At 42.7% G+C, this 17,088-nt stretch overlaps 1 protein-coding gene across 1 annotated transcript in view; it reads left to right on the top strand.

Moving 5' to 3' along the window:
• The first annotated feature begins 615 nt into the window (after positions 1-615).
• Positions 616-17,088, top strand: part of NUDCD3 (NudC domain containing 3) — a 109,746-nt gene continuing 93,273 nt past the window's right edge. The window contains exons 1-2 of the mRNA XM_010374566.2: positions 616-1,114; positions 6,191-6,516. Of these exons, the coding sequence (XP_010372868.1) occupies positions 923-1,114; positions 6,191-6,516 (518 nt within the window). The 5' untranslated portion in view covers positions 616-922. The remainder of the gene's footprint in view (positions 1,115-6,190; positions 6,517-17,088) is intronic.

Raw genomic sequence — 17,088 nt, 5'->3', positions numbered from 1 at the left:
GGTTTTATCATCTTGTACAACACCAGCCGGCTTTGTATCCAACCTAATCTTACTCTAATGCTTTGTCAAAATGTTTAAAGTCCACTTCCTCAAAATGCTTTTGAACCAGCTTTACCATATCATTGTTAATTTGCTGAAGAAATCTTGGATATGTGTTCATGATAAATTTGTATGAGTGTCATGCTTTTAAGATTATACTTTGACAGACACTAACAACATATGCATACATGACGTATATGTGTATATACATACTATACACACATACACGTACATATTTCACAACATGGCATACGGATTCCCTATTCTGAATCTAGCTCTTTCCACTTAATATACGTGAATGCACTCACTCTTTTCTTTTCTTCATCGTCTTGACTTTCTTCTGATGCAACGCCCTGAGTTTAACTCACAGCTCTGTTATTAATAAGAAACCCATAGATCCCACATATACGCATTTTCCCGTATCTGGCTCACTAACAAAAAGCTTACCGCAGCCCCAGCTTTAACCACAGGTTCCGAATACCCAGGCGGGAACTGAACACAGAAATAAGAAAGGCTCCACAGAAAACGTGACAAAAATCCGAGCAGTCACGTGACACTGGACGCCCCATAGTTTTTTTCGCCCTCTTCAAACATGGCGGCCAAGCGACCACAGCGCAACAGCAGCCACGGGCCTCCTTCCGCGTAGGAACCTCAATGCTGACTTTATCGGGCTCTTTTGTCAAAGACCACATCAGGGCAAAGAGCGTGGGGCAGCCGGGCCCGGGGAATACAGCCCGGGGTCGCAGGGGCCGAACAAGCACGGACCGGAAGTTCTGGAGCCACGCCGTCCGGCGGAGCCGTTGGCTGCGGACGCCGGAAGTGGCCAGTCGGCAGGTCTGAGGCGGCGCTCCGTGTGTGAAGCGTACCTAGGGCGGGAGGCGACATGGAGCCCGGAGCGGCGGAGCTGTATGACCAGGCTCTTCTGGGCATCCTGCAGCACGTGGGCAACGTCCAGGATTTCCTGCGCGTTCTCTTTGGCTTCCTCTACCGCAAGACAGACTTCTATCGCTTGCTGCGCCACCCGTCGGACCGCATGGGCTTCCCACCCGGGGCCGCGCAGGCCCTGGTGCTGCAGGTGAGGCGGGCAGGCCTGCGGTCTGGGGAGCCGCCGCCCCCGGCCTGCCTTGACTCCTGGCGCCCGCTCCTCCAAGCTCTCCCAGCCTGTTTCCTCCTTTTCATGGTGTCCTGGGGTTGAGCTTTCGAGAATGGCTTCAGTAATCTGAAGCACGGATTGGATGTCAGTTTATTCCGCTGAGGGAGCAGCCGGGGTTCGCTCCGGACGTCCTGAGGTTTCAGAAGTAGTAAGCCCACTGTTAAGAGCCCTGCTCAGCACCCGGCAGCGCGTACCCCTCACGGTGCTGGGGTCTGCTAGTCAGGGAGTGAAATCCATGCAGGCCAGACAGGAAGGAAGGACATTTACAGCAACAGAAACGTGCATGCCCCAGAACCACCAAAGACTTGAGCTGGCGGTGATGACGGAGGCATTGTGTGGATCAATGGGTGTGGCCGCTTGTTTGAAATGTGACTTCCCAGGTCAAAGACTGTCGTAGTGATTATTAAAATTTCATTTGAACTTAATTCCATACCTTCCAGGTTAAGTTTATTGTATGTTGGAAGCGCTGTCAGTACTCATTCAGTAAAGTTGACTGGGCACTTTTGAATGTAGTAAGCAACCGTTTGCTGAATGTAGTTTACACTCTTAGGTACGGGTGATAGGGGTGTTTAAGTAGTGGTTTCTCTCTGTTTGTGACACAGTTAAAGAGGGAAAACCCAGAAAGTAATAGAAAACTTTGTAAGGGCAATTATTTGATGGAGCCCATTGTAAAGAAAGGAGATAGAAATGATGGTTGAGAAGTGAAGAAGGTTTCATAAGAGAGATGGGACTTCTGATGAGATTGAAAGAAACTATTCAGCCAAGCATTAAGCCTGTTCGTAGAAACCCAAGAAGATAGAAATGCTGATGATACCTCCCCCAGTTCTCTAGATGTTACAATTTATAAAGTGTTTCAAATGTTTCCTACTGAAATCTTAATGCATGCTGCAGGTTGATCGGATGTTACTTTCCTCAGTAGAAGCCAAAGCTTTGACTGGCTTGGTAGCTACCAGGGTAATAGGGCCAAATGAAGAATGGGGTTCCATTAGGGTTCAATTTCAGAACTTAAGGCTATTCCTCATCCTTGTCAGTGGCATAAGTGCCATCTTAGTGATCAGAGAGCTGTTGAAGGTGGCCTTTAGCAGGACCTTATGGCAGGTTAATGAAGCCTTGCCATTTGATCTTCAGTCTCTCTGTGAAATAGGTAAGTTTCAAGTTCACATACCAATTCAGCAAGGTTAAGTGATTTGACCGAGAACACACAGCCATTCACCGTAGAGCTGGAACTAAAAATTTCATTTTGTGAAATCCAAATCTTTCTGTTCTATTGTTTAACCATTCCATAGTAGCATGAGAACACTTTTGTCCAGGATGATTGTAGTTTGCAGAAAGGTGTGGAGGAGAAAGGAGTATATACGAATATGTATAGTGTCAGATGTTTTATATTCTGGAGTTGTTGTCTTATTTAACCCTTAACATAACCTGAGAGGTTGGTCTTTGTTTCACAGATGAACTGACAGAGGTAGTGCACTCATTTACCTGGTAACACCTCTTATAAGACACTTCCATAGGTTAGGGTTTGGTGACCAGTCTAGAGAAGTAGTGGAGATGGGGAGCGGGGATGGAAGAAGGGGAGGGATGGGTCAGTGATGATCCAAGGTTTAAACTTGGGTGACTGGAATAGTGATAATGCATTAACTGAACTGTCACCTGGGTTTAGGGGAAAAAGTTCAGTTTTAGGTTGAAGTTCCTGGTAGGAGTCCCTGCCCATAGGCTATTGGAATTACTGGACTAGATCTTTTGGGAGCTAGAGCAACTGGAGTGATTCGAGGGAGAGAGAAGAGCCAAAGGTGAAGAACAGGTCTTGGGGAATAATCTTGGTGGAGAGCAGTAAGTTTCACAGAAACGCAAGAGGACAGTCTTCAGCAAATGGTTAAGAGAGGTGTCATGTTTTCTGGAAGTGGTTCTCAACTATCAGCATCGCTTAAGGAACTTTTTTTTTTTTCCCGGAGACAGAGTCTCACTGTCACCCGGGCTGGAGTGCAGTGGCATGATCTTGGCTCACTGCAACCTCCACCTCCTGGGTTTAAGCAATTCGCCTGCCTCAGCCTCTTGAGTAGCTGGGATTGCAGGCATGCAACACCACGACTGGCTAATTTTTGTATTTTTAGTAGAGATGGGGTTTCACCATGTTGGCCAGGCTGGTCTCAAACTCCTGACCTCGTGATGTGCCTGCCTCAGCCTCCCAAAGTGCTGGGATTACAGGTGTGAGCTGCTGCACCCGGCCAAGGAACTTTTAAAAACACATTCCTGGATATTTTGGTTGGGTAGATCAGGGTGAATCCTGGGAACTTGTTCTTTTTTTTTTTTTTTTTTTTTTTTTTTGTGAGGTGGAGTCTTACTCTGTTGCCCAGGCTGGAGTGCAGTGGCGCAATCTTGGCTCACGGCACCTCCACCTCCCAGGTTCAAGTGATTCTCCTGCCTCAGCCTCCCGAATAGCTGGGATTACAGGCATGCGCCACTATGCCCGGCTAATTTTTGTATTTTTGGTAGTAGAGATGGGGTTTCACCACGTTGGCCAGGCTGGTCTTGAACTCCTGACCTCAGGTGATCACCCACCTCGACCTCCCAGATTGCTGGGATTACAGACATGAGCCACCGTGGCCGGCCAGAACCTGTTCTTTTATCCGCAGAAGCTCATTTGGCAGGAGGCTTGTAAAGGTGATTTCAGTATTGACAAGGATTTTGTTGTGGGGTGGGACAACACTGAATGAGACTGAGTGACTTGGTACCAGCATAACATTATTTCTGTGTGGTGTGGTAGTAGGTGATCTCCTGACCTCTCCACTCCTACTCATCTGCCTCTTAGGATTTTTTTTTTTCTGTCCCTAACTTGATGGCATAAGACGGCTTCCTGTGGTCTGCCCCTCCACCCTGACCAGAAGTGGGATGCTTGGTGTCTCTGCTGAATATAGGCAGAGAAGAATTTGGATGGGAGTGCTGGGCTGCATCATTGTAGAACTTCAAAGTGTTCCCTTAATATTTTGGGGAGTGCAGTGTTGGTGTAGAGTTAGGCAGCTCATATGTTTCCTCCTAAGAGTTTGCATAGCCTGGATACACAGCTTGAAGAACCTCAGTAGGAATGATGTATGTGAAAATTGCATTCCACTTTAGAATACATTAGTATGTTTTAAGACAAAAATAGTTTAGACCGACAAGCCATTCATTGTAATCGATAATGCTGTTTTTTTTGGGAGTCCACTTTGAGAAGTGCTCCTTTGTAGAAGTCCTTGAAACTAGAATCAGGAAAGCTAGCTACATCCTGTTCCTCACATAAATTGTTGGGAAATCTTGGGAGAGTCACTTCACCTCTTGTCAGCTGAGAAGATTGTCTCAGGAGGTCACAGATTGGAGTTCTCTTCCAGCTCCATGTTCTGTGACTCTAGAATGAATACTGAGAACACGTGATGGTTGGGAGGTTGGCAGTGGTAGCACTTCCTGGTGGTGTGAATGGGTAGGTCAGAGAAGGCTAGATGTACTGAGTGAGCAGAGGCAGTGGCATGGTGAGGACTATCAAGTCTGGGGATTCTGTGTTAGAAGTCTCAGGTGTTAGGAGAGAGAGTTCTTGTTGCTTTGCTTTTGTGGAGTTAAGATGAGCTGGAGTATCAGGAGGATGAGCAACTCTGACTGCAATGGACTCAAAGCGGTAGAAACACGAATGTTAGAATCTAGTCAGGGCTTCAGGTTATCTGCAGAAGTGAAAGTGGTTCTGGTGTTGTTTCCAGTTTTTAACCTTTTAGGATTTTATTGATTTTTTTTTCCCTTCTGCGTACATCATCATCTCCTTGCACTGTTTGGTGCGTGCTGCGTAATTTTTTACTTCTTTTGCCAGCAGGAGCTGGGGCAAGTTACTTAACCTTTCCAAGCCTTATTTTTTCTCATTTTTGAAATGTTGATGCTGTCTTCTTCACAGGATTTTTGTGAGGGTTTTGAGAGAATGTTGGTAGAATCATTTGACACAGTTAGTCTGTTAGCACCCTTTTGACTGCCTGCGCAGTGCACAGAACATTGTTACTTAATACCAGTCCACATTCTAGCCCTTTAGAATCTGACTCCCACCCATGTCCCAGGTTGCTCTCTCAGCCTTTCCTCCCTCCAGTTGTTGCAAGAGCTTTTGCCATTCCTTGACAAGCCTATTCTTGGAGCTATGGCGTTTCCTCCAATGGTTCCCTATGGAAGATGTGCCTCTCATTCAAGGTCTAACTGGAATCCTCCTTGTTCCAAGAAGTCTCCCTAGATTTCTTTTGCCAGGTATGCTCATTCCCACCCATACTCTGACAGGGAATTAAGGGCTCTGTCATGCCTCCTCTTGTATCAGAGTTTTCATATGTGGGTATGTCTTCACTGTACTTTTTTGGTAGAGAGGTCCCAGCACCTTCATGGGTGTGACTGTGTCCCAGAAAATGTTAAGAACTTATTTACACACCAGAATTTTGAGTTCTTAGGAGGCAGCAGAAATCATTTTCATATTTTTTTTTGTTTGTGTGTTTCTTGCACACCATAGGCACATAGTAGATGTTTGTTGAATTGAATGTCCATACAGTGTGGTGAAAAATAGCAGCAGTCCAGTAAACCTGGTTGCATTTGGGGAATTGAAGTTCAGCCATATTTTCATGTTTCATTTGTGAGTCTGAATTTTGGATCCTTTATAACCCACAGTTGTACCAGGACCATGTATTCTTTGCATTGTGAACAAAACTGGGGTCTGTAAAAATAATGACAACAAAGACCATCTAACTGTGCATATTTTAGGTTTGTAAATATTGTTAGCCTTGGTTTGTAAGTTTTTGATTTTGTTGATTTTGGAATCCTCCTGTTAAACACTGTTTACCTGTCAGCTTTTGGTGAAGTGGCAGTGCATTTCCATTTTTCCAATGGGAAAACTTGTCAGTTTATGACTTTTAGTTCTCTCCTTAACAGATTTTACCACATTTCTACAAGATATGTGGTACATTGTTGAGCAGACGAACTGATTGCTGGGTTGCTGTTTGATTTTAGGTATTCAAAACCTTTGACCACATGGCCCGTCAGGATGATGAGAAGAGAAGGCAGGAACTTGAAGAGAAAATCAGAAGAAAGGAAGAAGAAGAAGCCAAGACTGTGTCAGCTGCTGCAACTGAGAAGGAGCCAGTCCCAGTTCCAGTCCAGGAAATAGAGATTGACTCCACCACAGAATTGGGTGGGCGTCAGGAAGTAGAGAAAGTGCAGCCTCCAGGCCCACAGGACCCTGTGAAGGAAATGGCCCATGGCTCACAGGAGGCAGAAGCTCCAGGAGCAGTTGCTGGTGCTGCTGAAGTCCCTAGGGAACCACCAGCTCTTCCCAGGTGGGAATTTCTACTTTGCAGCTTCCTTCTTTCTTGCTTGACATCTGGTGTTTGTGTTTGTCCATAATTCATTCTTTGTAACACATCAATTCTTGATGTCAGTATTTATTTAGCTCTTCATATTTGCAAACTGCTGGATTACAGTCTTTCAGTTACGTAGGATGGGAGGTCAGTTGGCCTAAGGTCAGTTCCCTCATTAGGTAAGGTCAGTAGTCATACAACCATTTGAGATATAGAGCCAAAGTTAGAGCACTTGACTCCTCTCACAAAGACCTAACTTCATCTGTTTTTAGACGTTTAGCCTCATCAGCTCTATTGTTTGTGTTTTTCTCTCTGCAGGAGCACTGCTAGGATGTGCTTATAGTGCCTGAGGTATAATGGACACCTGAAATGGCAGTCTGTTTTAGGTGACTGGATTCACATCCTGGCTATGCTGCTTCCTGAATGTATTACCTTGAGCAAGCAGTATAATCTTTCTGTGTCTCTGTTTTCTCCTCTGTAAAATGTCGGTGATAATAATAGTACCTGTCTTATAGAGCTATTGTGAATTTTAAATGAGCCAATAGTCAAGCAGCTAATGAGCAGTAGAGCTTGAATGTGGCATAAGGTTTCCCTGAATCAAGTCTCATGCTGTACTTGTACTCACTTTTTAGGAGTTATGTTTCGTGGGTGCTCTAAACTTAGTTATACAGTCCTTCCTTGCAGTCTGAGTGAGAGGAGCTGATCCCTTCTTGTGTGGGAGTTGTAGCAGTGTCTGCAAGACAGCCATGAGCCTCTTGGCCTGCTTTGTTTTTTGGAAAATTCACTCTCTTCCCTCTGATAGGATGGGTCACCTGTGTCCCCCTGAATCCCTGCCACCTTGAGTTCTCTTCTGTTTTTCTTACTTCTGTGCTCTTTCTGACCTGTTTTGTGGGAGATTGTGTGTGTGCATGCACATTTTTAAATAGAAACCGGATCTTACTCTGTTGCCCGGGCTGGAGTGCAGTGGTGTGATCATAGTGCAATATATGAATTGAACTCTTGGACTCCAGCAATCCTCTTGCCTCAGCCTCCTGAGTAGCTGGGACCGTAAGCGTGCACCACCACATCTGGTTAATTTTGTAATTTTTTGTAGAGATGTCTGCCATTATACCTGGCTAAATTTTTAAAAGATTTTCTTGCTGTATTGCCTAGGGTGTGGGGGAGTTTTTGAATTTTTTTTTTCTAGTTAGTGAAGCAAAGTGAACAACTTGGAATGGCTTATAAAATATGGAGTAAGAGAAAATAAGTTTTGTAAAGACAGGAGGGGCAAGATTGCAGAGTCTTAAAGGCCGGGCTAACTAATGAAGTTCAGAGAAAACAATTGTTTGATGGCAGAACCAAATTGATGGAGAAGGGGAGCAGTTCTTGAATATGGAGCTCTGGATGAGAAGGGGTGAAATAAAGATTTAGAGATTGGAAGTGGGAAGTATAGGGTGGAAGGCAGACATCTGATATTTCCTTGCAGATCTTTTAAAAATATTTTTTATAGTACAAATCTGCTGATAGTGAATTCTTTCAGCTTTTTTGTCTGAAAATGCCTTTATTTCATCTTGCATGTCTGAGGATATTTTTGTTGGATATAGAATTGCAGTTGACACTTTTTTTTTGTTTTTGTTTTTCTTTAAACATTTTAAAGACTATAATTCCATTGTCTTCTAGCTTGCACTGTTTATGATGAGAAGTGAGTAGACATTCTTTGTTCCCCTGTATGTGAAATATCCCCATTCTTTTGTTATATCAGCTGCTTTTAAGTTATTATCATTAGTTTGAGCAGTTTAAGATTTACTCAGGCATGATTTTTGTTGTGTTTATACTATTTGGGGACTTTTGTGCCCACCCCTCAACCCCAACACACACACACACACACACACACACACACACACACTCTCTCTCTCTCTCTCTCTCTCTCTCTCTCTCTCTCTCTCTCTCTCTCTCAGGAGGTCTGTTTTCTCTTTGTCCTTCCTTTGGAATATTTTCTGTTGACCTGCCTTCAACTTTACTGTCTTTTCTCCTTTAGTGTCCAATCTTTAGTTAAACTCATCTAGTAACTTCTTAATTTCAGATAGTTTATTTTTCAACCCTGCAGGTTCCCTTTGATTGTTTTTTATGGCTTCGATTCCTACCTTGGTTTTCCTTTAAATCCTTCAATATACTTACAATAGTTTAAAGTCTTTATCTGCTAATTCCATTATCTCTGTGATTTCTTGGTTTATTTCTATGGATTGAGTTTTCTCTTGATTTTGGGTCACATTTTCTTTTTCTTTGAAATGTCTGATAATTTTTGATTGGATGCTAGACATTAACGAATGTTGCGCTGTCGAGTCTCTGGGTTTTGGTTTCTTCTGTTGAGTGTTGAGTTTTGTTCTTGCAGGCAATTAATTTATTTGCTGATCAGAATGATCTCTTTGAAGCTTGGTTTTTATTTGTATTGATTGATCAATTGATTGTAGAGATGGAGTCTTAATGTTACCCAAGCTGATCTGGAACTCCTGGTCCCAAATGATCTTCCCACCTTGGCTTACAAAGTGCTGGGATTATAGGTGTGCACCAATGTGTCTGGCCTTGTTTTTCAGTTTTGTTAAGCTGTGTCTAGGGTACTTTTATTTTAAAGCTAGCTTAGTCTTCTAACACATGCCTTTTTGGGGCTTCTGAGTGCTCCAGCTGTTTAGTGAGGTCTTTCCATTCTGGCTGGTTGAGGCTTGAACATCTCCCAGCTCTAGGGATTGTCTGGCAGTTACCCAGGTTTCCTACTTGTCTCATGGAGTTGCACTTTACACGTGTGCAGTTTTGTATTCAGCCAAAGACTCAAGGGGATCTTATGAGGTTTTCTAGAGTTCTTTCTATGTGTAGCCCCTCCTTACTGGTAGTCTTTCTGTACAATAATCAGATGTGAGAATGAAGATTGAATATACAAAGTTGTTTGTCATAGTCCACTTATGCTGCTATAATAAAATAATATAACCCGGGTGGCTTATAGACTACAGAAATTTATTGCTCACAGTTCTGGAGACTAGAAGTCTAAGATCAAGACTGGCCGCTTCAATGTCTGGTGAGAGCCCACTTTCTGATTCATAGTTACCTCGCTGTGTCCTCAAATGCTGAAAGAGGTGAGAGAACTCTCTCAAGTCTTTTATGAGGGCACTAATTCCAGTCATGAAGGCAGAGCTGTAATCACCTCCCGAAGTACTAATCCCAATATCTTGGGATTAAGATTTAGCATAGGAATTTTGGGACACAGACATTCAGTCTATAGCATTGTTCACTTGAGTTCTATTTATTCCAACATTACTTATATTAGCAAAATTTTGGAAGAATGCTGAATTTCTATAGTAAGGGAATGGATAAATACATTTATAAAATGCTTTTAAAGATTACTGACACGGTTATTGTGATGGTCAGTTTCATTTGTGAGTTTGGCTAAGTTACAGTCCTGGTTATTCAGTCAAACACTCATCTTGGCATTGCTGTCACGGTATTTTGTGGATGTGATACAAGTTAATAATTGGTTGACTTTAAGTAAGGGTGATTGTCCTAGGTGATCTGAGTGGGCCTGATCTATCAGCTGAAAGCCTGAAGAACACAGCAGAGCTCCCCTGACGTAGAAGAAATTTCTCCGATGGACAGCAGCTGCACTCAGTTTCTGGAGAGTTCCACATTGGCCTGCTATGTGGATTTCAGACTGGCCTAGCCAGCCCCCACAATCATGTAAGCCAATTTCTTGCAGTAACTCTCTTAATAAATACATTTATCCCTTGGTATCTGAAGGGGATTGGTTCCAGGTCCCTCGTGGATACCAAAATTGGTGAATGGTTAGGTCTCTTACATAAAACAGTATAATATTTGTGTATAACCTATGCACATTCTCCCATATACTTTAAATCGTCTCTAGATTACTTACAATCCCTAATACAATGTAAATGCTATGTAAATAGTTGTTACACTGTATTATTTAGGGAATAATGACAAGAAGTTTGTACATGTTCAGCACAGACAAAACAATCCTTTTTTTTTTTTTTTGAAATTTTATTTTATTTTTTTTGATACTGGGTCTTGCTCTGTTTGCAGTGACATACTCTTGTTTCACTGCAGCCTCTGGCTTCTGAGCTCAAGCGATCCTCCCACCTCAGCCTCCCAAGTAGCTGGGACTACAGGCGTGCACCACCTTGCCCAGCTGATTTTTGTATTTTTTGTAGAGTTGGGGTCTTAACCATGTTGCCCAGGCTGGGGTCGAACTCCTGAACTCAAGTGATTCACTCACCTCAGCCTCCTAAAGTGCTGGGATTACAGGTGTGAGCCACCATGCCTGGCCTTTTTTTGGGAGTATTTTTGATCTGCAGCAAATATTTTGATCAATATTTTTTGGGAATATTTTGATTTGGGATATGGAACCCATGGATAGCGAGGGCTGACTATATCTGCTGCTTCTGTTTCTTTGGTGGAACCTTGACTTATACAGATATTTTCATGATATAATGTTAAGTGAGAAGGGGAGAATTCAAACTATATAGTCTAACATCAAATTTGAAAACTTTAAAAATTATATATGTAGAAAAAAAGGCTGGAAGAAAATAATAGTAGTAATCCCAGAGCGGTGGAATTGTGAGTGTTCTTCATTTTTATCTTTGTCGCTTACTATATTTTCTAATTTTTCTGTAATGACCGTTTATTTTGTTTCATTAATTTTTTTGTATTCCTTTTATGATCTCTAAAAAATGAAAAGAGGGGATTTGTTTTGATTTCTGAGTAATAGACTAGAATAGCTACTTTGTTGTTTCATAGGGACCCTATTTTAAAATTCTTGAACCAATGATTTATGTTCTGGGTTAGAATTAGAGTTAGTTTTGTGAGTTCTACCTTAAAAATAAGTATAGAGTGAAGACTTGCATATGTTTCAGGAAAGGTAACCTTTCTACTTGGTAGCTTTTTGTTCAGAATAGACTGGTCCTGCAAGAATCCTAATCAAACATTTCCAAGGACTGGAACATTCTCAGCTTCAGTTACTTGTTTTCCTCTAACAAAACAGGAAGTTGTGGCACTGATCTCTGGTTATACCTGAAATGTAATGTTTTGGCAGATTTGAAAGTAGAACATGAAAGACCATCCTTTTCCTTGTTCTACCTTTAGCAGTACCCCCAGTCCTCCCACCAGTGTTCAGGATAGTTTATCCTATAAACTGTAGATCTGCAGTTCTTTTAGTTGAGTAAGTTAAGGTAGTTATTCTTTGGAAGACCACACAGAAGCACCGCCTTTTGTGGGCACTCTGTCTAAAATCAGTCACCTAGAATCTAAGTCTTAGATTGCTGATTTCTGCTGACTCCTGCTTGACACGTTTTTTGGTTCTAACCAGTATTAGGCATTAGCTCCCTTTTTGTATGCTACAGTAAAGTCACATCACATGCTTATTTAATTTAAATAAATTTAGTGTAAGTTCTGGGAAAAAAGAAATTATTAAAAAATAATGTATTTATATTTTGCATGTATGTATTTTGAGTTTTAGTTTTTTAGAGACAGAGTGTTGCTGTGTTGTCCAGGCTGAACTCAAACTTCTGGGCTCAAAGTAATCCTCCTGCCTCTATATATGCATTTTTATTATAAGGTATTCATTACTGTATACAGACAATTGTTTTGTGTTTTAGTAGAGTATAATTTATGTAACAGTACAATTCATTCCTTGTAGAATACAGTTTATGACTTTGGACAAATACAGTCTTGTAACGACCGCAGTCAAAATAGATGACCGGTATGGTTTAGCTGTGTCCCCACCCAAATCTCATCTTGAATTGCAGTTCCCATAATCCCCACGTGTCATGGGAGGGACCTGGTGGAAGGCAATGAATCATGGGGGCAGTTACATACATGTGGTTCTCATGATAGTGAGTTCTCATGAGATGGTTTTATAAGGGGCTTTTCCCCCTTTGCTTGGCACTTCTTCCCGCTGCTGTGTGAAGAAGTATGTGTTTACTTCCCCTTCTGTCATGATTGTAAAGTTTCCTGAGGCCTCCCCAGCCATGCTGAACTGTGAGTCAATTAAACCTCTTTTCTTTATAAATTACCCCGTCTTGGGTATGTCCTTATAGCAGTGTGAGAATGGACTAATACAGTGACATTTCCATTGATGCCAGACTCCCAGATCCTGGCAACCTTGTGCCTGTGTTCTGCCTTAAAGCTGTTGCAGCATACATTGTTATTTATACATAATAATGTACAGGTTTCATTTACAGTATTTTCGGGGTGATTTGGGGGAAATTTTATTTTGACGTAATTTTACCATCACTCTGATTTTAGCATCTCCCTGACTAATAACCTACAACTGGTCTGAATTTCTTTCTTGCTCCTGCCCTGCTGTTGCTGCCAGGACATGGCAAATGAAGATCAGAAATGCTCCCACCCCAGTGCTTAAAATAACCTATCTTTTTTTTTTTTTGAGACGGAGTTGTGCTCTTGTTGCCCAGGCTGGAGTACAATGGCGTGATCTTGGCCTACTACAACTTACACCTCCCAGGTTTAAACGATTCTCCTGCCTCAGCCTCCCAAGTAGCTGGGAGTGCAGGTACCTGCCACCATGCGTGGCTAATTTTTGTATTTTTTTAGTAGAGACTGTTTCACCATGTTGGCCAGACTGGTGTCGAACTCCTGACCTTGGATGATCCACCCGCCTCAGTCTCCCAAAGTGCTGGAATTATAGGCATGAGCCACTGTGCCCGGCCCAAAGTAAATAACCCATCTTACTCCTCAGAGAAGAGTGAGAATTTGAGCACACAGATATTCCCTTATTTGTACAAGATAGCATCAGAGAATGTGCTTATATTCTGTAAGGATACTTTACAGTTTTGGTAGTTGTTCAGGCTGGGTGTGGTGGCTTATACCTGTAGTCTCAGCACTGTTAGAGGCCGAGGCGGGCTGATCATTTGAAGTCAGGAGTTTGAGACCAGCCTCATCAACATGGTGAAACTCCATCTCTACTAAAAATACAAAAAATTAACCAGGTGTGGTATGTGCCTGTAATCCCAGCTACACAGGAGGCTGAGGCAGCAGAATTGCTTGAACCCAGGATGTGGAGGTTGCAGTGACTTGAGATCGTGCCACTGCATTCCAGCCTTGGTGACAGAGCAGAGCGAGACTACATCTCAAAAAAAAAAAAAAAAAAGTTCATAGTAAAGACTTTGTAAACAGTGAAAAGTGCCATTTGAGCTTCAGTGTTTGTGTAATACTAGACTGAGTGACCAGTGCCTGCAAACATGATTAGGACTGTGGAAGAGAGGAGTGCAAAGTCTGCAGCATCTTATGACATAGTCACTAATCAGGCATTTCTCAAGAGCTGCCTGTTAGGGTTTGCCTCTTGGATGACATCACAGTAGGGTTTGGTGTTGGTTTTCTGGGCATGGGCTGTCAGTGTCAACTTTCATAGCACCTGCAGTTCAGACTCTTGACCTGCAGGTGTTGCTGTAGGCAGCGGGATGGTAACTTTGTCTTTGCTAGTGCTGGGATGCTGACAAAAATCTCCAAAAGTCTGTGTCAGTTCTGGGCTTTTCTCTTTAAAAATCACGAGCAGAATTCTTTAACAAAGACGAAGGAAAATATGGTAGCACTAAGAATGTCAGTTACTGCCTAGAAACCGTTGTCTTTGTCCTGTGTGCTTGGACTGGGTGTCTTTTTGTCCTTTGGATGAGGAACAGAGTGCTCCAACACTGTTGGTGTGCACTGGGCAGTGACAGGGCCCTGGGTCCAACCAGGCCATTCCTCCTGCCCTGGACAGGGAAGCAGAGTAGTGGCAGTGTACCAAGAGGTGTCATGGAATAATTTGACATATTAACCCCTTCTAGGACAAGCCCATTAGAACATAAAACCTGAGAAAACTGTTCATTACTTTCTCTTGCTTTGGGTAGTATGGCCTTTGTGCCCAGTTACAGGGACCTGAGTGCTTCTTGGGAAGGGAGTGGCATCATTTGGAAAATAAGTTTCAGGTTTCCTAATAGTGTCCTTGGCAGATACTTCATCATCATCAGACTGCTCCCTCCTGACCTGGTCCCCGTAGGTATGGGCGCTCTTCACTTCTCTCATCAGCAAAGTCTTTCCAGTAGTTCATCCCTCCGATTTCCCCAGCAGATAACCCTGCCTCCTTGGAGTTTGTGCTTCGTTTTACGTTATTCCTTTATGGCTGGCTGTGCCCACATTTTCAGTGATACAGGACAGTGACTTACTCAGCCTTTCTCACTTCCTGGCCCTTTGTGAGGTGACCCCCAGTGCATGCTGAATTCCATTTCTTACTACCTCTTCTTTGGTTTTGCTTACTGTTTTCGCTCAGTCTGTTATAACAAAAATACTGTAGCCTGGGTGGCTTATAAACAACAGACATTTATTGCTGACAGCCTCTAAAGGAGGCTAGAAGTCCAAGATCAAGGTGCCAGCAGGTTCAGTGGTGAGGGCCCACTTCTTGGTTCATAGACCTGTCTTCTCATTGAGTTGTCACATGGTGAAAAGGGCAAATGAACTCCCTTAGGCCTCTTTTATAAGGCCACTACTCACATTCACGATGGCTCTGCCCTTATGACCTACTTGCCTCCCAAAGGCCCTACCTCCAAATAACATTACTTTGGAGGTTAGGTCTTCAACATGAATTTTGGAGGGACACAAACATTCCTTCTGTAGCATTCACACACCTATCATGACATCTGTGGCTCTTGATGTCCTTCGGGTGGGCTGTCAGGAGAATAGAAAGGTGCCTGTGCTCCGGGCCTGAGACTTCTTTCTGTGTGTAGGTGCACACTGCCTGAGAAAGTTGGCTTCCTTGTTTTGTCTTTAAACAGCTTCTCCTTTACTATTCAAGGCTTTTTCAGGTGCCCATTGCAGGAGACCCCTTTGTAGAGTCATGGGGGCTTAATCAGAATCCCCTTCTCTCCATATACCCAACTCTGTAGGCTCTGGTGAGGATTGAATGAGGTCTGCTTAGCATGATTCCTGACAGAGTGTGAACTCAAGTAGGTAACTAGCTATTATTGTTACTATTATTTCTCTTGAAAAAGCTTTTCATTTTTCTTTCTGATTATTTATACTCAGTGTACAATGTTTGGAAAATACAGCTAAGTATATAAAGAACATTCCTTCACCTCCTATTAACTTTTTGGGATATTTTCTATGGCTTTTCTTTCCTTTCTTCTTCCTTTTCCTCTTCTCTTTTCTTTTTTGAGACAGAGTCTTACTGTGTTGCCCAGGCTGGAAGATAGTGGAGCACAGTGCAATTGTAACTCAGTGCAACCTCGACTTCCTGGGCTCAAGCTGCCTTCCTACCTCAGCCTCTGAGTAGCTGGGTTCACAGATGTGTACCACCATGCCTGGCTAATTTTTAAAAAATTTTTTGTAGAGATGAAACTCCCTGGTGTTGCCCAGGCTGGTCTCAAACTCCTGAGCTTAAGTTATGCTCCTGCCTGAGCCTCCCAAAGTGCTGGAATTACAGGCATGAGTGTCTGTGCCCAGCCTGTTTTTTTCTTAATGTAAACATATACATAAATACATGTATGTATATTTATAAAATTTTATTACACTTTATCTTCTTTTATGCTAAACAGAGTATCCTGAGCATTTCCTGGTATTCCTTTTGCTGATTTTGAATTCGTGATATAGACTAGCCTGGACAATATGGTGACAGCCCGTCTCTACTAAAAAATACAAAAATGAGCTGGGTGTGGTGGCACGCACCTGTAGGAGGCTGAGGCAGAAGAATTGCTTGAACCAAGGAGGCGGAAGTTGCAGCGAGCTGGGATCATGCGACTGCACTCCAGCCTGAGTGACAGAGTGAGACTTCGAATAAAAATAAATAAATAAAATAAATGAATTCGTGATATACACTGTTGAGTGTTGTCTGCCTGAAGTGGCTCTTGTCCTTGGATGAGGGCATATGCTGCATAGTATGCACTGAAAGAGAATAATGAATTGAAAGCCAGGGGTGGAGGGACGTCTGTCTGTTTCTCATCAGATTCAGCTTATGCACTGAGAGAGAATAATGAATAGAAAGCCAGGGGTTGAGGGATATCTGTTTCCCCTAAGATTCAACTATCTGTGGACCCCACCTGGGGATCGAGCCTTGGGCCACCTGGCTCAGTCTCATCTTGTGTCATAGCTGCTATTTCACCTTTCCAGTGATTCACCCTGAAACTGCACCTTCTTTAAGAAAGCTCAGGCATAAGAAGCCTCCAAGCGATTTGACTTAAATCACAAGTCAGGAAAACCTGATTTAAGTTGTTAGGAGGACTTTAAAAAAATTATCACAAGAAACATTGCATTTTAATTTTTTATTTTGCAATTTATTTTTATTTTGCAGTGAAGGTTATATGCTTCATTTTTAGAAAGCAGTATTGAGTTTGCTAGATATTGAAGTTATATCAGAAAATAACCTGGTATCTTAACCTTTCAGAGTTGGATGGGTTTGAGGAGCATGTGGTCAGGGAGGAGGAAGAGGAGTGTTAGAATCATCTATGAAGTCTTTCCCCTGGAAAAATATATATTTCCAAAATTTGAGAACCAATGATCTGCTTCCTTTTTACAGATGAGGAA

The sequence above is a fragment of the Rhinopithecus roxellana genome, chromosome 6 (genome assembly GCF_007565055.1).
Source record: "Rhinopithecus roxellana isolate Shanxi Qingling chromosome 6, ASM756505v1, whole genome shotgun sequence".
Lineage (NCBI taxonomy): Eukaryota > Metazoa > Chordata > Mammalia > Primates > Cercopithecidae > Rhinopithecus > Rhinopithecus roxellana.
This window is presented reverse-complemented; position numbering and strand designations above follow the sequence as displayed.